The 23,076-nt window shown below is 46.0% G+C and overlaps 1 protein-coding gene across 12 annotated transcripts in view; it reads right to left on the minus strand.

Moving 5' to 3' along the window:
• The window catches only part of ATP9B (ATPase phospholipid transporting 9B (putative)), a 254,172-nt gene that overhangs the window by 151,726 nt on the left and 79,370 nt on the right, over positions 1 to 23,076 (minus strand). For all 12 annotated transcript variants that reach the window (XM_058691769.1, XM_058691763.1, XM_058691764.1 and 9 more), the window contains one exon: positions 8,177 to 8,271. In XM_058691769.1, coding sequence (XP_058547752.1) covers positions 8,177 to 8,271 — 95 coding nt within the window. The remainder of the gene's footprint in view (positions 1 to 8,176; positions 8,272 to 23,076) is intronic.

A 23,076-nucleotide genomic window follows, 5' to 3' on the forward strand; every position in this document is an offset into this window, starting at 1 on the left:
TAACCATTTTATTTTTAAAAACTGTTTTTATTTGAAACATAACTAACATATAACATCATCCAAAGTCAAGGTATACAGCATGCCAACTGGACATATTTGCCGCTGCAATAAGACTGTCACTGTAACAAGAGTGATGACCACGGCTGTGTCACGTGCGATAATCGGAACGGCAGCCGTGGTGGCCATGCCACGTGTAATAATGAGCACAACAGCCGTGTCACATGTGATAATGAGCACCGTGGCCACATCACGTGTGATGATCGGCACCGCGGCCGGGTCACGTGCGATAACGAGCACCGTGGCCACGTCACGTGTGATGACCGGCACCGCGGCCGCGTCACGTGCGATAATCAGCATGGCGGCCATGTCACACATGATAACCAGCACCACGGCCATGTCACGTGTGATAACGAGCACCGTGACCGTGTCACGTGTGGTCATCAGCACCAAAGCCTGTTGGATAAGTAGCCATTTTAAAAAAGAACCACTTTAAAAAAAAAGAAAGAAAGAAAAGAATCACTTTTGCATTACCAGCAGGCCACTCTACAGATACAGTAGACTTTCGAAGGGACAAAAGAAACCATAAATGAAAAACATGGACGAGACTTAAGCAGAGTGGAAACTGATGCAAATGCTTCACAAGCTGCACACAAAGACCTCTAAAAACATACAACAGAAAAGAGGCAGATATCACAGCACAAACTTATAAAAGATAAACCTAAATTTGAACAAAATGCCATTTCCAGTCATCAGATGGGAGAAGACTGGTCAACCGACGGACTGATACACAGGAAACGCACACACCGCTGCCGTCTGCGGGGACGTCTTGGCAAAAGGACCAAAATCCTTCAGATACGTCTGTCTTTTGATTTCTAACACTGTTTATAAAACGTCCAAGTGCTAACTTTCGTATTCACCAATACACACCAGGCTGGTCACTGAAGTTAGAATGTGTCAAGCACCACGCAGCCCTGAGCACTTGCAGAGACACACGTGTTCTATCATAAAAAGGAGACACAAAACATACCGTGGAATGAATATCCCAAGAGAAGAAAGTACGTGCAGAGCTATCCAACCACCCAAGGGCGTGGTGAGGCGAAGGGACAGAAGGGGGGCTGTCGGGAGTAACTTCTACCCAAATGTGAACGGCAGCCAACATTAACGAGTAAAATTATGATAGTTTTCTATCCTTTTTATGATCTATATATTATTTTCAATGACATTACTGTCATAAGCAGCAAAAATTAATCTCCATTTCTTTTCCGCAACGAGCGCTAAGAGAAAGGGCCGGCTGGCCTGGAAGCCGTGAGGCAGGAGGGTGGCCCCACGCGTGTGCGCTCCAGGGCCCGTCCTCCTGGCATGTCTGTCCCTACAATGAGGAAATCCACCCAAAACAAAGACCCATTAATTTGGTGTTTTAAAATTTTATGCTTGATGACCCATGTTTTAATTATAATTTGAATTCTTTAAAAAAAATTTTTTTAGGTTCATTTATTTTTGAGAGAAAGAGACAGCACAAGTGGGTTAGGGGCGGAGAGGGAGACACTGAATTCGAAGCAGGCTCCAGGTTCCGAGCTGTCAGCACAGAGCCCAACGCGGGGCTCAAACTCACAAACCGTGAGATCATGACCTGAGCTGAAGCTGGATGCTTAAGCTACTGAGCCGCCCAGGGGCCCCTGACTATAATCTGAAATGTCACATAGATCAGTTAGTCCACAAGGCATTTATATCTCTCATTAATAATTAATCAAGGACTTCTATAAGCTATGTTGCTGTAACTGGTATGAGACTTGCCCTCCCACCAAAAACATCGGGGAAATGAACAAAATAATGAGAAACAGCTGTTTTCAGACATGGGACGCAATGCTTCCGGAAGCACCCCTGGGTGGCCAGCTTCCTGCATAAGTGGAGTTTTCCACCCCCACAAAGTGAAGGGGACGCCAAGCCCACAAAGGTAGTCTTCTTAAATTTAAGGACAGAGACCGGAGCTCAGGGGGGCAGGGCAGTTAGCATCTGCAAAACCCCGAGAGGGAGACGAGGTGGAAAGGACCAGAGGCCCCTGCGCTGAGCTCATGGAGTGCACCGCTGGTGCCACCGCTCGCCTGGCTGGGGGGAGGGAGCTCTGGCCAGGCAGAGCGCACCCAGAGAGCCCTAGCCAGAACCAGCCCCAGAGATGACACAGATTGGGGGACAGACCAAGTCTGACCAGCCAGCCACTCAGAGGCATCTGTGAACAACCAAGAATTTTCATGGTTATCCCAGAAAGACCAGGCCCTTGTAGTAGGATTATACCAGCATCGCAATAAAGGCGATTCGAGGTCCACCCCGGGAAAGTTTAACAAGCCTTGAAAAGATCAAGTTTATTCACAGGCTGCTAAACTAAGAAAATAAAATCAATGGTTTTGAAAAAAGAAAAAAATATGACATTTATTATATCCAGCATCCATTATAAAATTATCAGACATGCAAAGAGGCAGGAAATTGTGACCTGTAACAAGGAGTAAAAATGAAAACTAGAAACATACCAGGAAACAACAGAGACAATGGATAAAGAATAAGTGTTAGAAACTGCTGAGTGATTTAAATGAAACTAAAAACATATCGGGAGAGAGGGAAAAAAAGCTATTTAAGCAATAACAAAAAGAAGAGAACCACCTGGAACTTCCAGATATTAAAAATAGAATATTTGGAATAAATAATTCGCTGGACAGCCTTAACAGAACACTCGATACTGCAGAAGATAAGATTAGTGAATGTGAAGACAGAGCAACAGAAACTATCAAAACCGAGCCACAGAAAAGAGCACGAGAGTGCCAGTGGACTGTGGGAATAACGAGTGGTCTCCCACACAGGTCGTTCAGGCCCCAGATAGAGGGGTTGGGCAGAAAGGCATGAAAAATAAAGAGTAAAAGTTTTTGAAATTGGGGGAAAAAAACCACAAACCACAAACCCGAAGCAAGACCAATCAGATGCATCACTCACGAATTCCTCAAAGAGCGCCCTGAGGAAGAAAAGACAAAGAGGAGACAGAAGGGTTGCAGAGTGTTTCAGAACGACGTATGCCATGAGGCAGAGCAGAGACAGCTCCGAGATGACAACAGAGACCAGAAAAACTGTCAAACAAAAACTTGAAAAACGTCTCCCAAAAATGAAGGTAAAATAAAAACATTTTTCAAGCAAAAATTCTCACAGTTAAGCAGACTTCTCCATGACGTATTGAAAAGTGTTTTGAGTTGCAGGAAAATGACACTGAATGGTAAGTTGGACCCACACACAGGAAAGAGGGCTGTGGAACTGGCAAATGTGCAGGAAAGTGGAAAAGATGGGTTTTATTTTTTAACATGGGTTTTATATTCTTAACATGCTTGACTACTTTAAGCAAAAATATATCCATTTCATTGTGTGGTTTGTAACACACAGAAGTAAAACACATGACATGGTAACACAAAAGACAAGAGGAAGGAAGTGGAAGTCTACTGTGCAAGTTTCTTAAATTACAGATGAACTGGTATAACACCAGTGGAGAGAGACGCTGGTGGGTGAGGAACATGCTGGAAACCACGGAACAACCACTACAAATAGAACCAACTGTTACAGCTGATAAGTCAATAATAGTAAGTAAACAAAAATCTAAAATAATACCTAAAGACGCAAAAAAGGAACATAAAGATGGGATAAGTAGAAAATAAACAGCAAGATAATTGCCTTTACCTCAACCATTATTAGTATTATTAGGGTAAATGCACACATTAAGAATGCAACAACTGTCAGTAAGTAAAAAAGCAACATCTACTTCTATTATGTTAATAAGAAACCCACTCCATATATAAAGAAATAGACACTATAAACATAAAAGCATGGAAAAAGATATGCCATGCAAACACCAATCAAAAGAACACTAGAACCACCATATTAACATCAGACAGAGCAGATGTCACAACACAGCATACCATCACACATAATGAAAAAAGGTCAATTCACCAACAAGATGAAATAATTCTGAGTGTGTACCTAACAGCGATGCTCCAGAGTACATCAGACAACTGATGGAATTCAAAGGAAAAAGAGTGTATCTTAAAATTCTTGTTTCATTAATTAAGAGAACAAATGGCAGAAAATAAGTAAAAATATACAACATTTAAACAACAGTTTCCATCAACTTGACCCAATGAGCACTTACAGGATATCCACAGAGCAGCAGGACACAATCTGTACCCGGAAAGAGCACGTGCCGGGTCATGTCACGAGTCCCAACTTGTACCAAAGGACTGAGACAAAACATAACGCGTTTAACGAACATAACATGGTTAAATAACAACTAAATTACAAAGGACATCAGGAAAATCCCTGACTACAAGGTAAGTAAACAATGTTTCCAAGTAAACAAAGGATGAGAAGAAATCCCAGAAGACCTAGAAAACATTTTAACAAAAACATAATAAAAATATAGTATGTAAAATTTGTGTGATACAGGTTAAGTAACGCTTAGGTGTGTTACAGCTAAAGGCTTATAACAGAAAACAGCAATGTAAAAATCAAGTTTACTTCCACTTTAAGAAGGTAACAAAGAATAAAAAACTGAACACAAACTAAGTGAGAATGAAGGGAATAAATATCAGAAAGAAATAAGTAATACAGAAAATAAACCAACAATAAAGATGATCAAAGACACCAAAAGCAAGTTCTTTGAAATATGACTAAAATCAATGAGCCTCTGATGAGACTGGACTGACTAGGAAGAAAAGATATAAATTACCAATATTGACGATGCAAGGGGGATCCTACAACCACTAAAAAATAGTGTAAGAGAAGGGAAAAATGGGTGATGGGCATTGAGGAGGACACTTGTTGGGATGAGCACTGGGTGTTGTATGTAAGCCAACTTGACAATAAATTGTATTTTTAAAAATAATAAAAATTAAAAAAATAAAAAATAGTAACAGATTTTGAATTTTATACCATTAAATTTGGCCACTTATATGGAACAGATAATTCTTCGACAAACATAAATTTCCAATGAATAATAAATCTGATTAACTCTACTATCTACTTTAGAAATTCAATTCATAATTACCTCCCCACCAAGTAAACTTGTAGCTCAGATAGTTTCAAGGCTGAATATGTCCAATAATAAAAACGAATGACACCAATCTTACACCAACTATTTCAACAAATACAGGAGGCAAAAAGACTTCCCAACTCATCTTATGAGGCCAGCTCACCCCTAGGTAACAAACCAAAGGCATTACAACAAAAGCAAAACAAAATACAAATTTTTCCAGTCCATGTCAATCATCGTGTTAACAGATAACAAAGAAAAACCATATGATCATGTCAACAGACAGAAAAGCTTCTGAAAAATCCAATACCCATTCATAATAAAACGTCTCAGGACGTTCTAGGAATAGAAAGAATTTCCACAGCCCGATAAGGGGAATCTTAAAAAAGCCTACAACTACCATCACAAATGATGTTAAGAAGCTACGTGTTCCCCAAGAACGGAGAGAAGTACGGTTTCATCACTTCCGTTCAACAATGCAATTAGCGATCGCAGCCAGTGTGATACCGCAAGTAAAAGAAAGAAAAGGCTGTACGTGCACACTTGCATAAAAGAGCTATAGTGTCTTCTTTGCACATGGCGTGATCAGGTAGAAAGAACATTCTAGGGAATGACACAAAAGTCACTAAAAAGGCACGCACAGACATTTCACCAAAGAGGATACGGAGATGGAAAACGAGCACATGAAACAATGTTCCACGTTACTAGCCGTTACGGAAATGCAAACTACAATGAGGTGTCTGTCACTACACACTTACGGAAATGACTAAAGCAAAAAAATAAAAAAAATAAATGACCCCACCAAATATTAGCAAGGCTGTGGAGAAACCGCAGCAATCATGCACGGCCGGTGGGGGTGTTTGATGGCACAGCCACTGAAAAGCAGGCTGGAGGGTTCTGCATGCACACTTTCCCATACATCCCTGACTTGTGACTTAATGACTTCCTAGCTTCCCATTTGTGCCTGCCCCCCGTGGAGTGGGCAAAGCTCACCCCATATCCTACGGAATTTAAATAAACCATCCCAGAACATTGAGAATCAACAGACTGGAAACAAATCATCCGAGTGGTGCGCCACCTGGCACTGACTGAGAAACTGATCCAGAACAGTAGTCTCGACAATTTTCCAAAACAACTTCTGACCCGGGGAACGATGGAGACCACAAGATGTACTGAGATGATACCAGAGATATAAGACTATTTCCGTGTCTAAACAGGGAAGAATTAAAAACAGCACACACTTTGCATACATCTGGTTTCATCAATTCAATACTACACGCACATGAGTGTATATAAAATTCTAACTGGCAAACACCAACACAAAAATGGGCAGGAGAGAAGGGCCAACAACGAAATAAAGACAAATTTCTAGTGAACACGTGGTGCAAATTTCCAACTGAATTAGTATCCAAAGACGTACAAATTAAAACAATGAACTGTCCAAATTTTCTCTAAGAAACTGAGATTTTTTTCTTCACTATTTAAGTGTTTTGAAGCACGGTCACCAGTAATTACACTCTGGTTACAGGAATATGGGCACGGCTCTTCTGAGATGACCTATGACCTATGACCTACTAGAGCGGAAGCCTAAGCACTCCTTCGCCCACACCCCTCTTCTACCTTTCACAATTTCTCTGAGAAAGGAAGATTGGTACTTACATGCCTCCTCTTCACGTTCATATATTTAAAAAATACACATACTGGGGGCTGCCTACTTGGCCCACCCATGACAGAGGTGCACGATGTTAGCTGATGAAATGAGAGGGATCCTTCTCCAAGTCAGCAGTCAGGAAACCAAGATGTGGAGCGCCAACCTGGCAACCCGCACCCTCTCCTGTGGCACCCTTGGGGTAAGAATGGTTGTGTGTGCGTGTTTGTTTTAAAGGACTGCCAAAAAAAAAAAAAAAAAAAAAAAAAAAAAAAAAAGAGGGGGGGGGAAGTCAGGAGGAGAGGTTAAGTATGACAGACATATTATATGACCTGCATTATCACGTGACAATGAATGGACAGAACAAATAAGCAAATGCCCATTCGTGACAACAGGTTTTGGAAGACACAGATAAAACATATAAAAGAATGAATTTCAACCTAGGGAGCACCAAACATACAGGCAACCGAAAATACCTAAAGAAGCAAATACTTCCAAGTTTTACACACGCCACACACATTTAGTTCCCAAAAGGTCCAGTGTGCACAGGACGGGGAAGGTCAGTAACCGGAAACCACACGCAGTACAAGCAGCTATTCCTCTCCAGACCCGACCAATCTAAGGAAAGTGACCAAATCTATACTACCCAATCCCCTTCCGTTGACCAACAATTGCCCGAGTCAAAGGTCTTTCTTGGACCATCGCAAGTTTTCTTTAGTCTACGCTGGTTATGAGAAAATCACGTCAGAAGAACGAAGCTCCTCTCATTCAGATATATACTACATCTCGCAGAAGCACCAAGCGGCCTCAACTGTGGTTTTGTTACAAAAAGATGTGTGCAGGCTTAGGAGAGCCTCAGCACTTGTGAGACCTGGCTGAAAATGCTGAAATCCAGAGGCACGGTTTCCTCCAATCCCAGCCCTGCCTACTCCCGGGAACAGAGGGGCACTGGGCGGAGACCATGCGAGGTGCTGAGGGTGTGCTCCTCCTCCTCTCTGGGCCAAGAGACACCGCAACACGCCCCTTCCTCCCGAGGGAAGAAGCTTCACCGCCATCACAAGAACGGCGCAACACGAACCAGGCTCCACAAGGAGGCGAACTTCATCTGGGCTCCGAGGTCTGCCAAAACCATGGCAACCAGACCACTAGGGAGCCAGTCAGCAATCATGGACTCACTTAACCCGCCAGAAGTTCTCAATCTTCACGATTACCCAACTGAGAGGGTTTAAAAGTAAAAGACCAAAAGGAAAGGGAAAGTGAGAGAAAAGGAGAGAAAAGCGAGCAGGGCATGTGCTAAGACACCACAGAAACTATTTTGGCGTAATTTTCAACAATCCTTCGTTGGTAATAATAAAATTATTTTGAACAACTGTCAGGGCATTCAGTAAGCTAGCTGGTACACAGAAACTGTTTCCTGCCCGGCAGCGAGCACGACACGTGAATGGCACCGGAAGCGCAAGGACACTCACCCCCAAGGCTGGCAGCCTCTGCGTGCAGCTCACCGCCACCTTCAGCTTCCAGTCAGTTTCACCATCGAGCTGGTCAGTGCGAATAAAACACGAACCTTGGGATGAAAGAAGAAAGTTCCGGAGTTACAGGTACTTTAAGAGCACAATTCTCCAGCACAGTGGGATACAGAAATGATGCCTCTAGAGATTCACGGAAACAAAACTCCTTACAAGGCTTCATTTATTTGATTCGCAAACGAGTGTGCAGAGAAGATCCAGGTCATTAACTGATCACTTACCTCCTACGTGCTGTTCTTGCCTATTAAGGCTTAGTATTAATTAGTGCTTTATTTTAGAAAACCTGCATTGACCATTCCCACCCTCAATTCATGTTCTGATGATAACAGAATATGCAAATACACAAAAATATCCCAAGAACGTGCGCCATAATGTTGCTAATAAATTATCTGATGTGCCACCATAAAACAGGTTCAGTAATAAAAGCACAGTTAAAATGTCAAAACCAAGGTAAGGTCTATCGTCATGCAACCCTCTCAAATTTTAACATGAGAAAACATTAAATTACAAAATTCGATTTACCCTTGACCACTCTCACACCATTTCTCAAAACCTATCCTAAGACAGATAAACAAAAAATGACCGATGTGCCAGATGACCCCGTAACGTTATTTACGGTAACGAAAGGCTGGGAATCGGTGAATCAAAGGAGCACGAGCAGCAGGAAAACACAGGGCCCAGGTGGCAGACATGGAGGGAGGGGACAAAGGAAAGGGAGGGAGAGAGAGAATGAGAGAGAATGAGAAAGACCTCCATTTTTACCGGTAACGATCCCTTGGGTGCACATCGCCAGGTGAAGAAAGCGGGATGCAGATGCTGGGCGTGGAACAGCACCTTCCCCTGACAAGCCAGGTGGGGCAGGGAGGGGACGTGCAGGTGGGGACGTGGGGATGACGTCTGCCACACCCGAGTGCCCCCCATTTTACACTGCTCGCTCTGAAACCATGTGTTTTACGTAATTAAGAAAGCAAATTACACCAAACTTCTAAAAAGCAACCCCTAAAAACAAGCACGTAAAACGATACATCAGCAGTTTCATTACCAGATGAATTCCAGTGACTTCAGGTTTTTCAAAAGCCCTCTTACAAAACACACTGGTTGTAGAAACCCACACCAGCATGCGTGTACCTTGGTGACTCACGACAAGGACCTGGTAGACAACTGCAACCTCCCGAGAAGACCCTGCACGTGCCCCGTCCCACACAGCCCTCCCTCCTTGTAACTCTACCGTCACTCGCGCTTCTTGCTTTGATTGAGAGTCTACCCCCCAAAGCCCCCTCAAGACACTACAGCCGAGCCTTGTCCGTTCTGGGCACGTCTTCCAAGTCACATTTCATCTACAGGCCCTCCCTGCTCTCCCTCTAAATTGTCTACTGAAAGGCCCCGTTTGCATCTCACTGACCGAACACTCATGATCCAGGCCAACCATCTCCCCTCCACCTGGGGGTCCCATAACCCCAGCTCCTGCACCCGGAGCCCAGCTCACACTCCAGGGACCATCAGAACTGCTGCCCGACTTCCATCCAGAGGCACCGTGTCCAGGCTCTGCTCTGGCTTGATGCCAACAGGCCCTTTGTGCTCAACGCCCATACCCACGCCTGCACTACAGGTCGAAGAAAACAGAAGTCTTTCCTTCCTTCTCAGAATAAAGAGCTAGAATAAAATGTAGAAAGAGAGGCATCCGCTCTTTGGATTCGGTCTTGTCACCTGGTGACACAGTTCCTGTGAGAAAGTATTGATTCTTTGTTGCAATTTATCCGCATTTCAAGACAATGAGTTGGCCGCCTGCCATCTTCACGAGACGACCAGTTAGGCACACGTGTGTGCGTGTGTGCGTGCGTGTGTGTGCCGGGTGACCTCCAATGCCGTTCCGCTCATTACAGAGTCTCAGGCTGATCCATTGTTGGAGCGGGGGAGACATCTGATTTTCAGAATTACCATATTATGAAGATTAAAACGTCCAGTGTTCAACAAAAATCCCAAGGCACACAAAGTAACAGCAGAGTATGGCCAATTTAAAGCGGGGGGGGGGGGGGGGGGGGGGCTGCCAAACAACAGATACTGTCCCCGAAGAAGACCCGACGTCAGATCTACTAGACAAGGACTAGTCTAAAAGATGCTCAAAGTCAAGAAAATAATTATGAACAAGATGGAATCAATAAAAAGAGAGAAAACATAAAGAGAAAAAGGAAAAAAAAAATTCAACAGCTGAAAATTCAACACATATAATAATGTCAGTGAAAAATTCCCTGGGTAGAGCCCAAGGCAGACTTGAACAGGCAAAAGAAAGAATCGGTGAACCTGAAGACAAGGCAATAGAAATGGTCCAAAATGAGGGACAGAAAGAAAATGAGCCGAAAAACCATGAACAGAGACTGAGAGACCTGTGGGACCCACCACTCAGCCCAGCATACACACAGTGGGAGTCCCAGAAGAAGAAGAGAGAAAGGGGCCAAGAGACTATCTGGGAAATAATTACTGAAAACATCTCATATGTGATACAAGACACAGATGTGAACACCTATGAAGCCCAAAGAAAGCCAAGTAAGATGAACTCAGACCCACTCTGAGACAAGTTCTAACCAAACTTCCAGAAGACCAAGAATCTTGAAAGCACCGAGAGAGAGGGGAATCATCACACCCAAGGGGCCCTCAGTAAGCTTATCTGCAGATTTTTCACCAGAAACTTTGGGTTTCAGAGAAAGTGCACAACACATTCAAAACAGTGTACGAAGACAGGCCCGTCACGTGTGACTCCTATATCCGGCAAGATTGTGCTGCAAAGCGAGAGGGAGATCAAGACGTTCCCAGACAGACAAACGCTGTGGGAGGTGGGGACCACCGACCTTTTCTGCAAGAACTGCTTGTTCCCGGGAGTAGGGCAGACGCAAGGACAGGACAGGAGACAGTCACTAGAGGCCGTGCGAGAACTAAGGTCTCGGGGCAGGCCAGCCCGCGGCAGGTTATAACACGAGGAGTATGGCCACAACAGTCTATAACTGCACTTGGTTTTCTACATGATTTCAGAGATTCATAAATCTGAAGAAAAGCAATCATTCCTCTAAAAGTTGAAATTATGTAACTTTGGCTTATAATTCCACACCTTGTTTTCTACGTACTTTGAAACACTATGAATGCACTCAAAATAATTTTTAGTTTATGTTTTTGGACACACAATGAATAAAGATGTAATTCTGTGACATCCACAAAGGGGTGGGGATGGAGTTGTAAGTGAGCAGATTCTTGTACGTTATCAAACTTAAGTTGGTACAAACTGAAATTCCACAATTGTATCTTCAGGATGCTGAATGTCATCCCCGTGGTAACCGTAGCGAAAAAAGTTCTAGAATGGAAACAACAGGCAGTGAGAAAGCAATTTAAACACTTCACTACAAAACATTCACCAAAACAGAAAATAATACAGAAAGTGAGGGATGAAAAAGAGCTCTAAGGCACATGGGAAACCAACTGCGGTGAAAAAGTCCTTCTCCATCATTATGTTAAGATGTAAATGGGTGAAACTCTCCAAAAAGAGAGACGGGCAGAATAAGTGAAAACGCACAATCCAACCACATGCGGTCTGGAGGAGACTCCCTTGAGCTCCAAAGACACACAGAGGTCGCAAGAGGAAGGATGGTGAGAGATGCTCCGTGGGAAAGAGTATGGCAATTTGTCACAAGATTAAACACAGAATTAGCAAATGAGGCAGCAGCTCCACTCCTGGGGATAAACCCTTAAGAACTGAAAGCAGGGTCTCCAAAAGAGAAGCGAACTCCGTGTTTTACATGGTCACAGCATTATTCACAGGAGCCAAAACATGAGAAAAACCCAAGCGTCCACTGATGGAGGCGTGGATACGGAACATGTGCTCTGTGCATACAGTGTAAGACATCGAGCCTTAAGGAAGGAAATTGTGCGATACGATGCAACATGGACGAACCTTGAAGACATTATGCTAAATGAAACCAGCCACACACAAAAAGACACATACTGCAGGATTCCACTCATATAAGGTTCTTAGAGGAGTCAAACCATAAAGACAGAAAGCAGAATGCCGTATGAGAGGAGGGGAGAACGAGGAGTCATTTTTTAATGGATACAGAGTTCCTGCCCTACAAGGTGAAAAGTTACAGGGGCAGAGGACTGGTGTAGTTGCACAACAATGTGAATGTATTTAACATCATGAAAGCGTGCACTTACAAATGGTTAAGACGGAGTGACACTGTGATTTATGAGAAATATATATTTGGTCTTAGTCCACAATTTCTCACTCTCTGCTCCTAAATATCCTACCTGTTGAGAGTGATAAAGGTGTCTTTTGTTAATGAAGGAGACTTCTGGACCCCACTCAAGGGCGGGGCTGTTTCCAGGACGACCAACCATGTGATCAGAGGGTTGGAACTTCCGGCCCCACCCCCGACCTCTGTGGAGAGGGGAGGCGCTGGAGGCTGAATCAGCCAATGGCCAAAGATCTAATCAACGGTGGCTATACAAAGAAGCCTCGATAAAAATGCCAAAGGACCGGGTTCAGAAGCTTCTGGAGATTGGGAAGAGTGCTGTGCGGGGAGGGATGGAAGCCCCACAGCCTTTCCCCAGACCTGTCCCTATGTTCTCTTCCTCTGGTGGTTGATTCTTAGCCTTTGTCACCTCCTTGAGCCACCAGGTGAGCGGCAGTGTTCCCCTGAGTTCTGTGAGCCGTGGCAGCAAATTGCCAGTTGGTCAGAAGCACGAGTAACAAACAGCCTGGGACTTCCGACCGGTGTCCGAAGTCGGGGTGGGGGCATCTTACAGGACTGAGCCCTTACTACGCAGGATCTGATGCTGCCTCCGGGTGGACAGTGTCAGAATCCGCAGGCACCCTGCAGGTGTCCTGAGAACTGCCTGGGCTTGTGTGTGTGGGACCCTCCCTAGCCCACGTTGGAACCGGGTCCAAGAACTCTAAAAGAGATAATAAATTTTATGTTATGTGTATTTTAACACAATAACAAAAAAGATACATTTAAAAATTAAAAGCATTCACGAGCCTTGTAAAAAGAAGGCTTACTGTAAAACAACAATAAGGTGGTGGGGTGTGATGAGAGAGCGCACACAGGTCAATGGAGCAGAACAGAGCCCAGAATTAAGCCCCATAAACACAGCTTCAAGAAAGGAGCAAACACCGTGTCGTCGGGAAATGGCGCTGGGAAAACCAACCAACGCCCCCCCCCCCACCTCCCGCCGAAAAACTGAATCTAGACGCAGACCTTACATCCCTCAGGAAAATCAACTCCAAATGGGACCTAAATGTAAAACACAAAACTATAAAAGTCCTGTAAGACAATATAGGAGAAAACCTAGGTGACCCCAGGTGTGGTGAGGACTTTTTAGATACCGCACCAAAGAAACGATCCAAGAGAGAAATATGTGATTAGCCAGACTTTGGTAAAATTTAAAACTTCTGTTCTGCAAGACATTATCAAGAGAATTAGAAAACAAGCCACAGACTGGGAGGGCGAATGTTTGCAAAATATACATCTGATACAGGATCGTTATTCAACATATACAAAGAACTCTTCAAACTCAACAGTAAGGAAACAACCTGATTAAAAAATGGGCTGAAGCCCTCAACAAAGAAGATATACAGACGACAAGTAAGCACATGAAAGTCTCCACGTCATCCCATATCATCAGGGATACAAGTCACAACCACAGGGAGACAGCAACCCACCCCTATTACAACGGCCCATGCCCGGGGCACTGACCAGGCCGAGTGCTGACGGGCTGTGGAGCCCCAGGAGCTCGTGCTCACTGCTGGTGCGAACGCAACGTCGTGCAGCCACCGCAGAAGACAGCTTGCTGGCTTCTTGCAAAGCTAACCACAACCGTACTGTATAATCCAGCAGTACTGCCTGGCATCTACCCAAAGGAGGTGTGAACGTAAGTCAACACAAAAACCCGCACGTGCGTCTTATACCAGCTGCTTTCATAACTGCCAAAACTCGGAAGCAACTAGGGTGTCCTTCAATAAGTACACGAATAAACTGTGGTCCGTCCAGACAATGAAGAATTAGTCAGCACTAAAAAGAAATGAGCCATCAGGCCACAAAAGACACAGAGGAAATTTTCACGCACGTCACTCGATGAAAGAAAATCTGATACGGCGTTCTGGAAAAGGCAAAACTAAGGAGACCACAGAACGATCAGTGGTTGCTGAGGGATGAACAGACGGAGCACGAAGGATTTTTACATACAGCATCACTAAGGAAAATACTCTGTACGCTGCCATAACAACACATGTCTTTACACGTTTGTGCAAGTCGACAGAACGCGAACCACCAAGAGTGGAGCCTCACGTAAACCCGGGGGGGGCTTTGGCTGGTGCAGGTGCATGTACGGTAACCAGCGTGCCACTCTGCTGGGGTGTGTGCTGACGACAGGGAGAAGCCATTCATGTGTGAAGGCAGGGCGCACAGGGAAAATCTCTGTCCCTCCCTCGTTTGTAAAGCTAAAACCGCTCTAAGACTATAAGGTCTGGGGGCGCCCGGGTGGCTCAGTGGGTTCAGCATCCAACTCTTGATCTCGGCTCAAGTCTGGACCTCAAGGTTGTGAGTTCAAACCCCTCACCGGGCCCCATGCTGGGCGTGAAGCCTGCTTAGAAAAAAAAAGTCTGAAAATATATTTTAAAATGCATTCAGATTAGTACAGAATATATCAACCAAAACCTTGTACAGTTGATCCTTACACTTATACAAGGATTGTTTGAAAATAAGTACAGCACAATACAGTACTAGAAGTGCATTTTCTTTTCCTTATAATTTTCTTTCTTTTTACTTACAGAAAATTTTTTTTAATGTTTATTTGTTTTTGAGAGAGAGGGAGAGGCAGAGCACGAGTTGGGAGGGGAAGAGAGACAGACAGGGAGCCACAGAATCCCAAGCAGGCTCCGGGCTCCGAGCTGTCGGCACAGAGCCTGACGTGAGGCTCGAACCCATGAACCGCGAGATCATGACCTGAGCCAAAGTCAGACGCTTAACCGACTGAGCCACCCAGGCGCCCCTCCTTATGATTTTCTTAATAACGTTTTTCCTCCAGCCTGCTTTACTTTAAGAACACAGTGTACGACACATGCAAAATGTGTGGACTTTATGTTACTGGTAAGGGTTCCCGCCAACAGCGGGCTATTGGTAGTTAAGTGTGGGGGAGTCCAAAGTCATACATGGGTTTTCAACTGCACAGGGGCGAGGCGGGGTAGGTGGTAGAAAGTGGCCCTGACCCTACGTTGTTCAAGGGTCAAGTGTACAAACATTCGATCTTTGCAGTAAAGAAACCCTGCGAGTAACCAGAACAGCAAGTAACCAGAACTGCAGAAGCCACACTTACGTTTGCACTCGAGCACCTACAGAGGGAGACGCCTCCAGTTAGACCTTCCTCATACGTGGGTTCAGGGCCCCGTTCCCCTGCCTCTCAGGGCTGCCCGCGCCCACAGACTTCACCGACGGCACCCGTGGGCTCTGGTGAGCGGCTGGCTGCATGCACGCTGCCTCCAGAGCTCGCTGCGGCGGGTGCTGGCCAGGGCGCTTCCTCTCCACCTCAGCAGCCAACTTCATCAACAACCCACCTCACCGCCTTTCCCCTTTTATCCAGGAGACACCACAGCAAAACAGAAACGTTAAATAAAAGGTTTCCACAGTATTTTGAACCACTTCACTGGTACGGATGGCGTAACTTTAAGCGTCCCGAAGCTGCTTAGACTCAGACGGCAGAACCAGATGACAGCAGCTGAGTTTTCTGACATCTAACAGACCCGTTAAAGGTCACTTACCCATAAAGCAGCTCAAATGACATGGCTATTTAACAGTTAAGGTGCTAAAATAACTTAAAATGGTTAAAATACACTATAGATGCTTATAATCAAAACAAAAGCAAAACTGAATAGTGGTGGGAGGTTGTGAATAATGTTACATTAAGAAGAACAGATTAACTGATAAAATGCAAATAAAGACCTGAAGATGATTTTACAGGAAACGTCCGGAACTATTCACTGAGAACTGCTGACAGGGTGACAAAGCAGCGCCACCAACTTGTACCGTAAGTCACAGGTACAGCTGTGCTTTTCCTCAACACAGGTTTCCACGCGATGCTGCCCCTACAGGTGTATTCAGTACTCCCTGAACAGAAAGCAGTGCTCCTACTGACCTTAGCAGGTTTACAGACGAGGAGTTAGAGAAGCAAATAAGCCAAATCAGAAGGAATAAAAGAAGTTCTGGGAGACACACACGGTCCAGGTTGATAAGGAAGCCAGACTCAAAGTCCTTAACACAAAACCCACACTTCGTCATCTGGAGCAACCCAACGTCCTATTCTAGAAATCAGATGCAAGGACTTCTGCGAAAGTCACCGAGGGAGAGGGATCCGGCGGGCATGCCAAGTGGCTACGATATACAGTTACCGGAAAGAAGACCCGTCACAACATGCTTCACGCACCCAGAACAGTCAGCTTAACAAAGCAGGTATGCTCACTCGCGGAGTGTAACGGTCTTTTCTGCCATGACTGGGATCCTCCTGAACCTCGGGGGCCAAAGGACCGCAATAAAAGAGACCACTGGGGGGTGGGGAGAAGGAGGGATACAGACTGGGATAAAGTGCCAGGGAGACGAACCTGGGGACATAGGATTTAATACAAGCACACTACGGGGCGTCTGCGTGGCTCAGTCGGTTAAGCGTCCCACCCTTGGTTTCAGCTCGGGTCACGATCTTGTGGTTTGTGAGATCTGACATCGACCCCCTTGTCAGGCTCTGTGCTGACAGCATGGAGCCTGCTTGGGATTCTCCCTTCTCCCTTCTCCCTTCTCCCTTCTCCCTTCTCCCTTCTCCTTCTTCTTCTTCTCCTCCCCCTCCTCCTCCCCCTCCTCCTCCTCCTCCTCCTCCTCCTCCCCCCCCTACCCCCCCCACCCCTCCTCTGCTGTCTCTCAAAATAAATAAACTTTAAAAAAAATTTTTTTTTAATGTTTTTATTTATTTTCGAGACAGAGAGAGACAAAAAATGAGCAGGGGAGGGGCAGAGAGGGGAAGAGACAGAATCTGAAGCGGGCTCCAGGCTCTGAGCTGTCAGCACAGAGCCCGATGCGGGGCTCGAACTCATGGAGTGTGAGATCATGACCTGAGCTGAAGTCGGACGCTCAACCAACTGAGTGACCCAGGCGCCCCACAAAATAAATAAACTCTAAAAAAAAATGTAATGCAAGTACACTTCTTTAGGGCCTGGCTCATTTAGAAAACACCTTCTAAAGATGGTTATGGGGAGGCACTAACAGAATACTCCAAATCAAGGAAGAGGGAAATATGGCGTCTACTTCTAATCAGGAGATTAAAAAACGTTCCGGGGCGCCTGGGTGGCGCAGTCGGTTGGGCGTCCGACTTCAGCCAGGTCACGATCTCGCGGTCCGTGAGTTCGAGCCCCGCGTCAGGCTCTGGGCTGATGGCTCAGAGCCTGGAGCCTGTTTCCGATTCTGTGTCTCCCTCTCTCTCTGTCCCTCCCCCGTTCATGCTCTGTCTCTCTCTGTCCCAAAAATAAATAAACGTTGAAAAAAAAAATTTTTTTTTAAAAAAATAAAAATAAAAATAAAAAATAAAAAACGTTCCGCACCCGCCCCTCAAAAAATGTATGAAGGCATGTGTGCATAACACCAAGTCACGTACTTCTTTCTCCTCGAAAAAGGAGGTCACTAACATCACTGACCGTCTACGAAGTGCCTGACATGTGAGGTCCCATCAGATAGGAGGCAGGTAACGTGCCGCTGCCGCAAGCCTTGAGGTGCAGCGCCCCGAGGTCAGCGTGGGAAGGGCACAATGCCACCACGAGGTCATCGACTCCAACCCTGTGTCGTACTAGCACATAAAATTCACCACGGCCGATCAGTCAGCAGTCTGAACCGTGTTATGCAAACATCAAACGTTTTATTCGGGTGCTGGTGGTTGGTTAGGCACGTTGTTTATCTCTAGTGACTTGGCTGACCTAATTCTGTGAAGTCCACTTCCCCTGTAGCAGGGACACTCCCGATGTCCCTGATCAGATTTTTATTCCTGGCTTTCTAAGGGCTACTCCTGGCCCCACATAAACTTCCTGTTGGCTCAAAGGTGGTATCCAAATTCACGTAGTCGGATTTTCACCCTTTCCCACTGGATGCATGTGGCTGGGAGGCCACTTCCCCCAGTTCAGAAGTTTGTTCGTGATTCTGTCCCATGTTCAGTCAGGGACAGACCAGCAGCTTGAGGTTCTCTCCGTCCACTCCTGGGGCCACAGCCACGGGTTTGGCATAAGGACATTCTTCTAGACTAACGGGGAGGCGTGGGATTGTGCTTCTAAGCTTGGCTTCGCAGGAGCCACACCGGAGTGAGCAGCACACCCAGAAGACTGTGCTTAGGGCCCCTGCACCGGGCAAGACTCTGACCGCTGATGGGTGTGCGTCCTGCAGAAGCTTTTCCAGAATGCCCCACTCTGACCACTCCCGAGCAGAGCAGCCCAACACACGCATGCAGTGACGAGTGCGATCCCATGGGACTCTTCCTGGCTCTTTCCCTGGATCCGGCGGTGAAATTTCTCACTGGGCTCTGTGTCCCTTGGTGGTGTATATCAGGGACCCTCCCTCTGAAAACTGGCCACCAAGCTCTCCATTGTTGTCAACACGACCCTTCGGCACGAACTCCCAGAAGGTCCGTTCCTAATCAGCACCACAGGGAAAGCTGCAGAGATCTCTCGCCCCAGGCACGGGAAATGCCAATGGGACAGCAGCTTGCACGTGGGTGCTGGGGTTGGAGGGGTTGTGGTATCTTCTCCAGGCACGTTACCTTCTGCCCCACAAGCTAGCCGGTGGGGGTAATAGCTGGGGCCCTGTTACTCCCGGCTCGGCAAAAGCGAGCAGAGCTCTCGCCTCGGAGTGGGAGCTGGCCAGCAGAGGGAGGGCCCATCCACGGGGCCAGGGGAAGGGAGCCATTAGTGGAGCCCCCTCGCAGGGCGGTGCCCTGGCCTTAGGCTGGCAGTGGCGGGGAGACGGAGCCAGTCCCCGGATTCCAGGCTGCGCTGGCGTGGAGTGGAAGCCGCTTCCCCATGGAGCCAGATTCCACAGAATCAATCTGTTCTTCCCGAGAAAGGTCTCTGAGAAACGGGAGAACGACTGCTCTCGAAAGACACGTAACTGAACACTGAGATTATCTCAGGCATTCTCTTCGGTGAAAAATAAAAGTCTCTAGTCCTTTCGACCAGGGGTGACTCTGCCCCCTGAGGACACCTGGGAACTTCTGGAGACGCTGCTTGTTTTCGGAACCGGGCGGGGAAGGCGGATGCCACTGGCACAGTGACCCGAGGCAGGAATGGGCTCAGCAGCCTGTATGAAGACAGATGTGGCCCCAGGCGGCGGCGGCGGCGCCCCAGCAGGCTCCCGATCCCGGGCCGGGCTCACGACAGCCGGAAGAGCAGGCCTCGGGCTGAGCGCCAGCTCTGCGTCTCACTCACCAACGCTCCCCGTGCGGCAACCCCGTCTCACGAAGGCTTTCTCCCGCACGGTGGGAGAAGTCACATGTTCCTTACGGCCGTCTCGTAAAACTTAGGGGCAAGTCTAGGAAAGCCTGTCGGTGAGTGGCAGACGGCAGGAACTCCAGATTTAGCTAACTACGCCTCAAGTGTGGGGTACTGGTTAAGGCAGAAAGGTAAGAGTGTGTCTTCACAGAGCTCGGTCCAGGACGTCTCCCGCAGGACGTGCGCCAGCCCCACCGCCCCGCGGGCCCCCGGAGAAGATGCGCTCTGCCACCACGAGCACCTCCCTGCCCTCTCACTGCTCTCCTCCGCCAGCCGGGGCACTCCCGACGAGTCCGTTCGGTGTCTGCGGTGTGCCCCACGGAAACCCTTCACCAGCGACACTTGCAGTCCTTTCAGCTACTCTCCGCCACGGGCATCAGTGCTGCCCACGGGACCAGAGGGGGTCCCCAGAGGCGGAGTCACTCTCCCGAGGCCCGGTAAGACTGACAGCTGCGAGACGCTCTCCGAGTCACCCATCGTATCAAGTGAGGACTCCTGGAAGAGACCTCTGTCTGATCGCGTGCGCTTTACATAAACAAACTGTTACGCGTTACACGACCTACCACAAGGAGAGTATTTTGTACGAACTGATTTCAACTAAAAAGGAGTACAAGGAAATCTGCAGTGGGTCTTATTTTACAGTTAGACAGTTTTCCAAAACTTAACTGTACGTGCGATTATATACGTGCGGGTGCATGCGTGTGTCCTGCTATAAATTTAGCTGTGCAGGGACCGGACTCCAGGTTCTGTCTGACACGTGCCGTGAGACGTCCGTGCCGACAGCCCTGCCGTTCATGCTCTGTCTCTCTCTGTCCCAAAAATAAATAAACGTTAAAAAAATAATAATAATTAAAAAAAAATAATAATAAATTTAGCTGCGCAGGGACGGGACTCTAGGTTCTGTCTGATACGTGCCGTGAGACGTCCGTGCCGACAGCCCTGCTCTAGGTGTGACTTCTAACACATAAAATAGTAAGAAGGGAAACTCACTAGTGTCTTAAAGTTCAAATATTCTGTGGTTCTAAAATAGCGAGACCAACACCCAGATCTCTATGAACTTATTAAACACCGGAAGAAATAGAGCTGCCTTTCTTTAAAGAAAAAGGGATATGCTTCATATTAAATGATTATATCCTGCTTTAAAAATTTAGAGACAATAGACATCTTACTAACCTTCGAGTACAGTTAACATTACTAACCTTGCGGTAACGGAGATGATTTAAAGAGAGACCAAACTGTAGCAAAATCAGAAGTACGGCCAACTTGACGTGTCTTACACGAACTCTATCTAATCATGTTTAACAGCAAGCAGTAGCTACGATGGATGCCAGTGAACGCTCGGCAAAACTGAATTATTAAATTGGCCTGCTCATATCCTGTTACAGACTTCTTATGAATACTTGATTTTATTTTGTATTAATTGACAAGAGCTGACAGGAAAGGACAGGTTTAATGACAATCAAATGAAGATCAACTGGGCCATGTGTCACACAGGAGAGCTGCATCAAGTAGTGATAAAGCAACTGCTGGGACGCCAGGAGACAGAGCACAGGAGTCTGTCATAGACCGTGATAAGTTATCCTGTAATATTAGTAGATGGCCTGCAACAGCTCGCGAATCCAATAGCTCTCAGAGACGGGTACAGTATGTGCCCAACAAAAGAAAAATAGATATTGACTTTGCATATGTAATACCAGATCGTTTGCCATTAAACTTAATTTCTAAATCATTTATGGGACTTAATGACTCTGCATGAAATTTTTAAGCCAGTGGGAAGATGAATAGCACCAAGAGAGAATGTGGACGAGCACAGTGTCATTTACCTACCCCTGGCCCACTAACAGGTGACAGCTGAGCTACTGAAATATGTCCCAAACACTTAAACTATAATGTCATCACTTAGGAGACAAGTGAAAAAGATATTGGCATTTATAAGAGATTGATGAAAATTAGTTCCAAAGCATTAATTTCTCTTAATACCACTAAAAGAATTGTGTGCATTCAGGAGACATTTGATCTGAGTTAAGAAACCGATGAAGCAATTGATTAATTGGGATTCAAGCCATCAGTCCCCAGATCCATCAACAACTTGATCTGCATTCTAAACAATCAAGCCGGCAGCCCAGGGACCGTCCAGTGTTAGTCCCTGGTCAGTGTCCGGCAGCCCAGGGACCGTCCAGTGTTAGTCCCTGGTCAGTGTCCGGCAGCCCAGGGACCGTCCAGTGTTAGTCCCTGGTCAGTGTCCGGCAGCCCAGGGACCGTCCAGTGTTAGTCCCTGTTCACTACACCATAGACAGGCCCCCTGAGCTGTGCTGACAAGCACAAGCTTTACCTGGTCAAGCCCGGACACACCATGGAGACCGAAGACTTGTACACGGGCTAGGGCTGGAAGGTTTTTATTATAACAGACAACCTACTATCAGATTTTTCTGAACTGACACTGCAAAGTAATAAAATAGTATCAATGGCGTCAGTAGATACACAAAAAATTCTGAATAGGTGTACCTTCAAAAATGAGATGATTACAAAAACTTAAAGTAATTACTTAAAGTCATAGAAACAGAGATGATTACAAAACTTCAAAATGAGGTGATTACAAAAACTTAAAGTAATTACTTAAAGTCATAGAAACAGAGTTTCCAAAGAAATTCTAAGAATTCCTGAGAATTCTTGATTTAAAGCAATATTACGACACACATTTTATCCAGCTGGGAAGCTCCTGGGTCCATTTTACAAAAAGAAGAAAAATAGCAAGAAATAACAATCTGACATTTTAATATCTGCATTATCTATAGTTAGCGATGGTTTTAACAATTTATGTGATAGGAAAAATAATAAAACTAAGGAATATAACAGAACCGTATGCTTAAACAGACTACAGTAAGGTCCTAACTCAGATCCATTAATAACCTTCCAGGAATATGTTAAACAATAAGGAATTTAGCATAATGCATATTAATTGTGTCCATTTTTCTGGGGAACAAGTTGATTAATTCCTAAGATTCTCAAAGACATCCAGGACCTCCACAATATGAAGTACCATTACACTACAGTGGGCAATTGTCCCTACAACATGAAATGCAACAGAAAAGTAGAGGCAAAGAAAATGTTTTTAAAACATCATCAATCCTGGGGCGCCCGGGTGGTTCAGTCGGCGTCCGACTTCAGCTCAGGTCATGATCTCACGGTTAATGGGTTCGCGCCCCACGTCAGGCTCTACGCTGACGGCTCGGAGCCTGGAACCTGCTTCGGATTCTGGGTCTCCCTCTCTTTCTAGCCCTCCCCTGCT

This window comes from Neofelis nebulosa, chromosome 11 (assembly GCF_028018385.1).
Source record: "Neofelis nebulosa isolate mNeoNeb1 chromosome 11, mNeoNeb1.pri, whole genome shotgun sequence".
Taxonomy (NCBI): domain Eukaryota; kingdom Metazoa; phylum Chordata; class Mammalia; order Carnivora; family Felidae; genus Neofelis; species Neofelis nebulosa.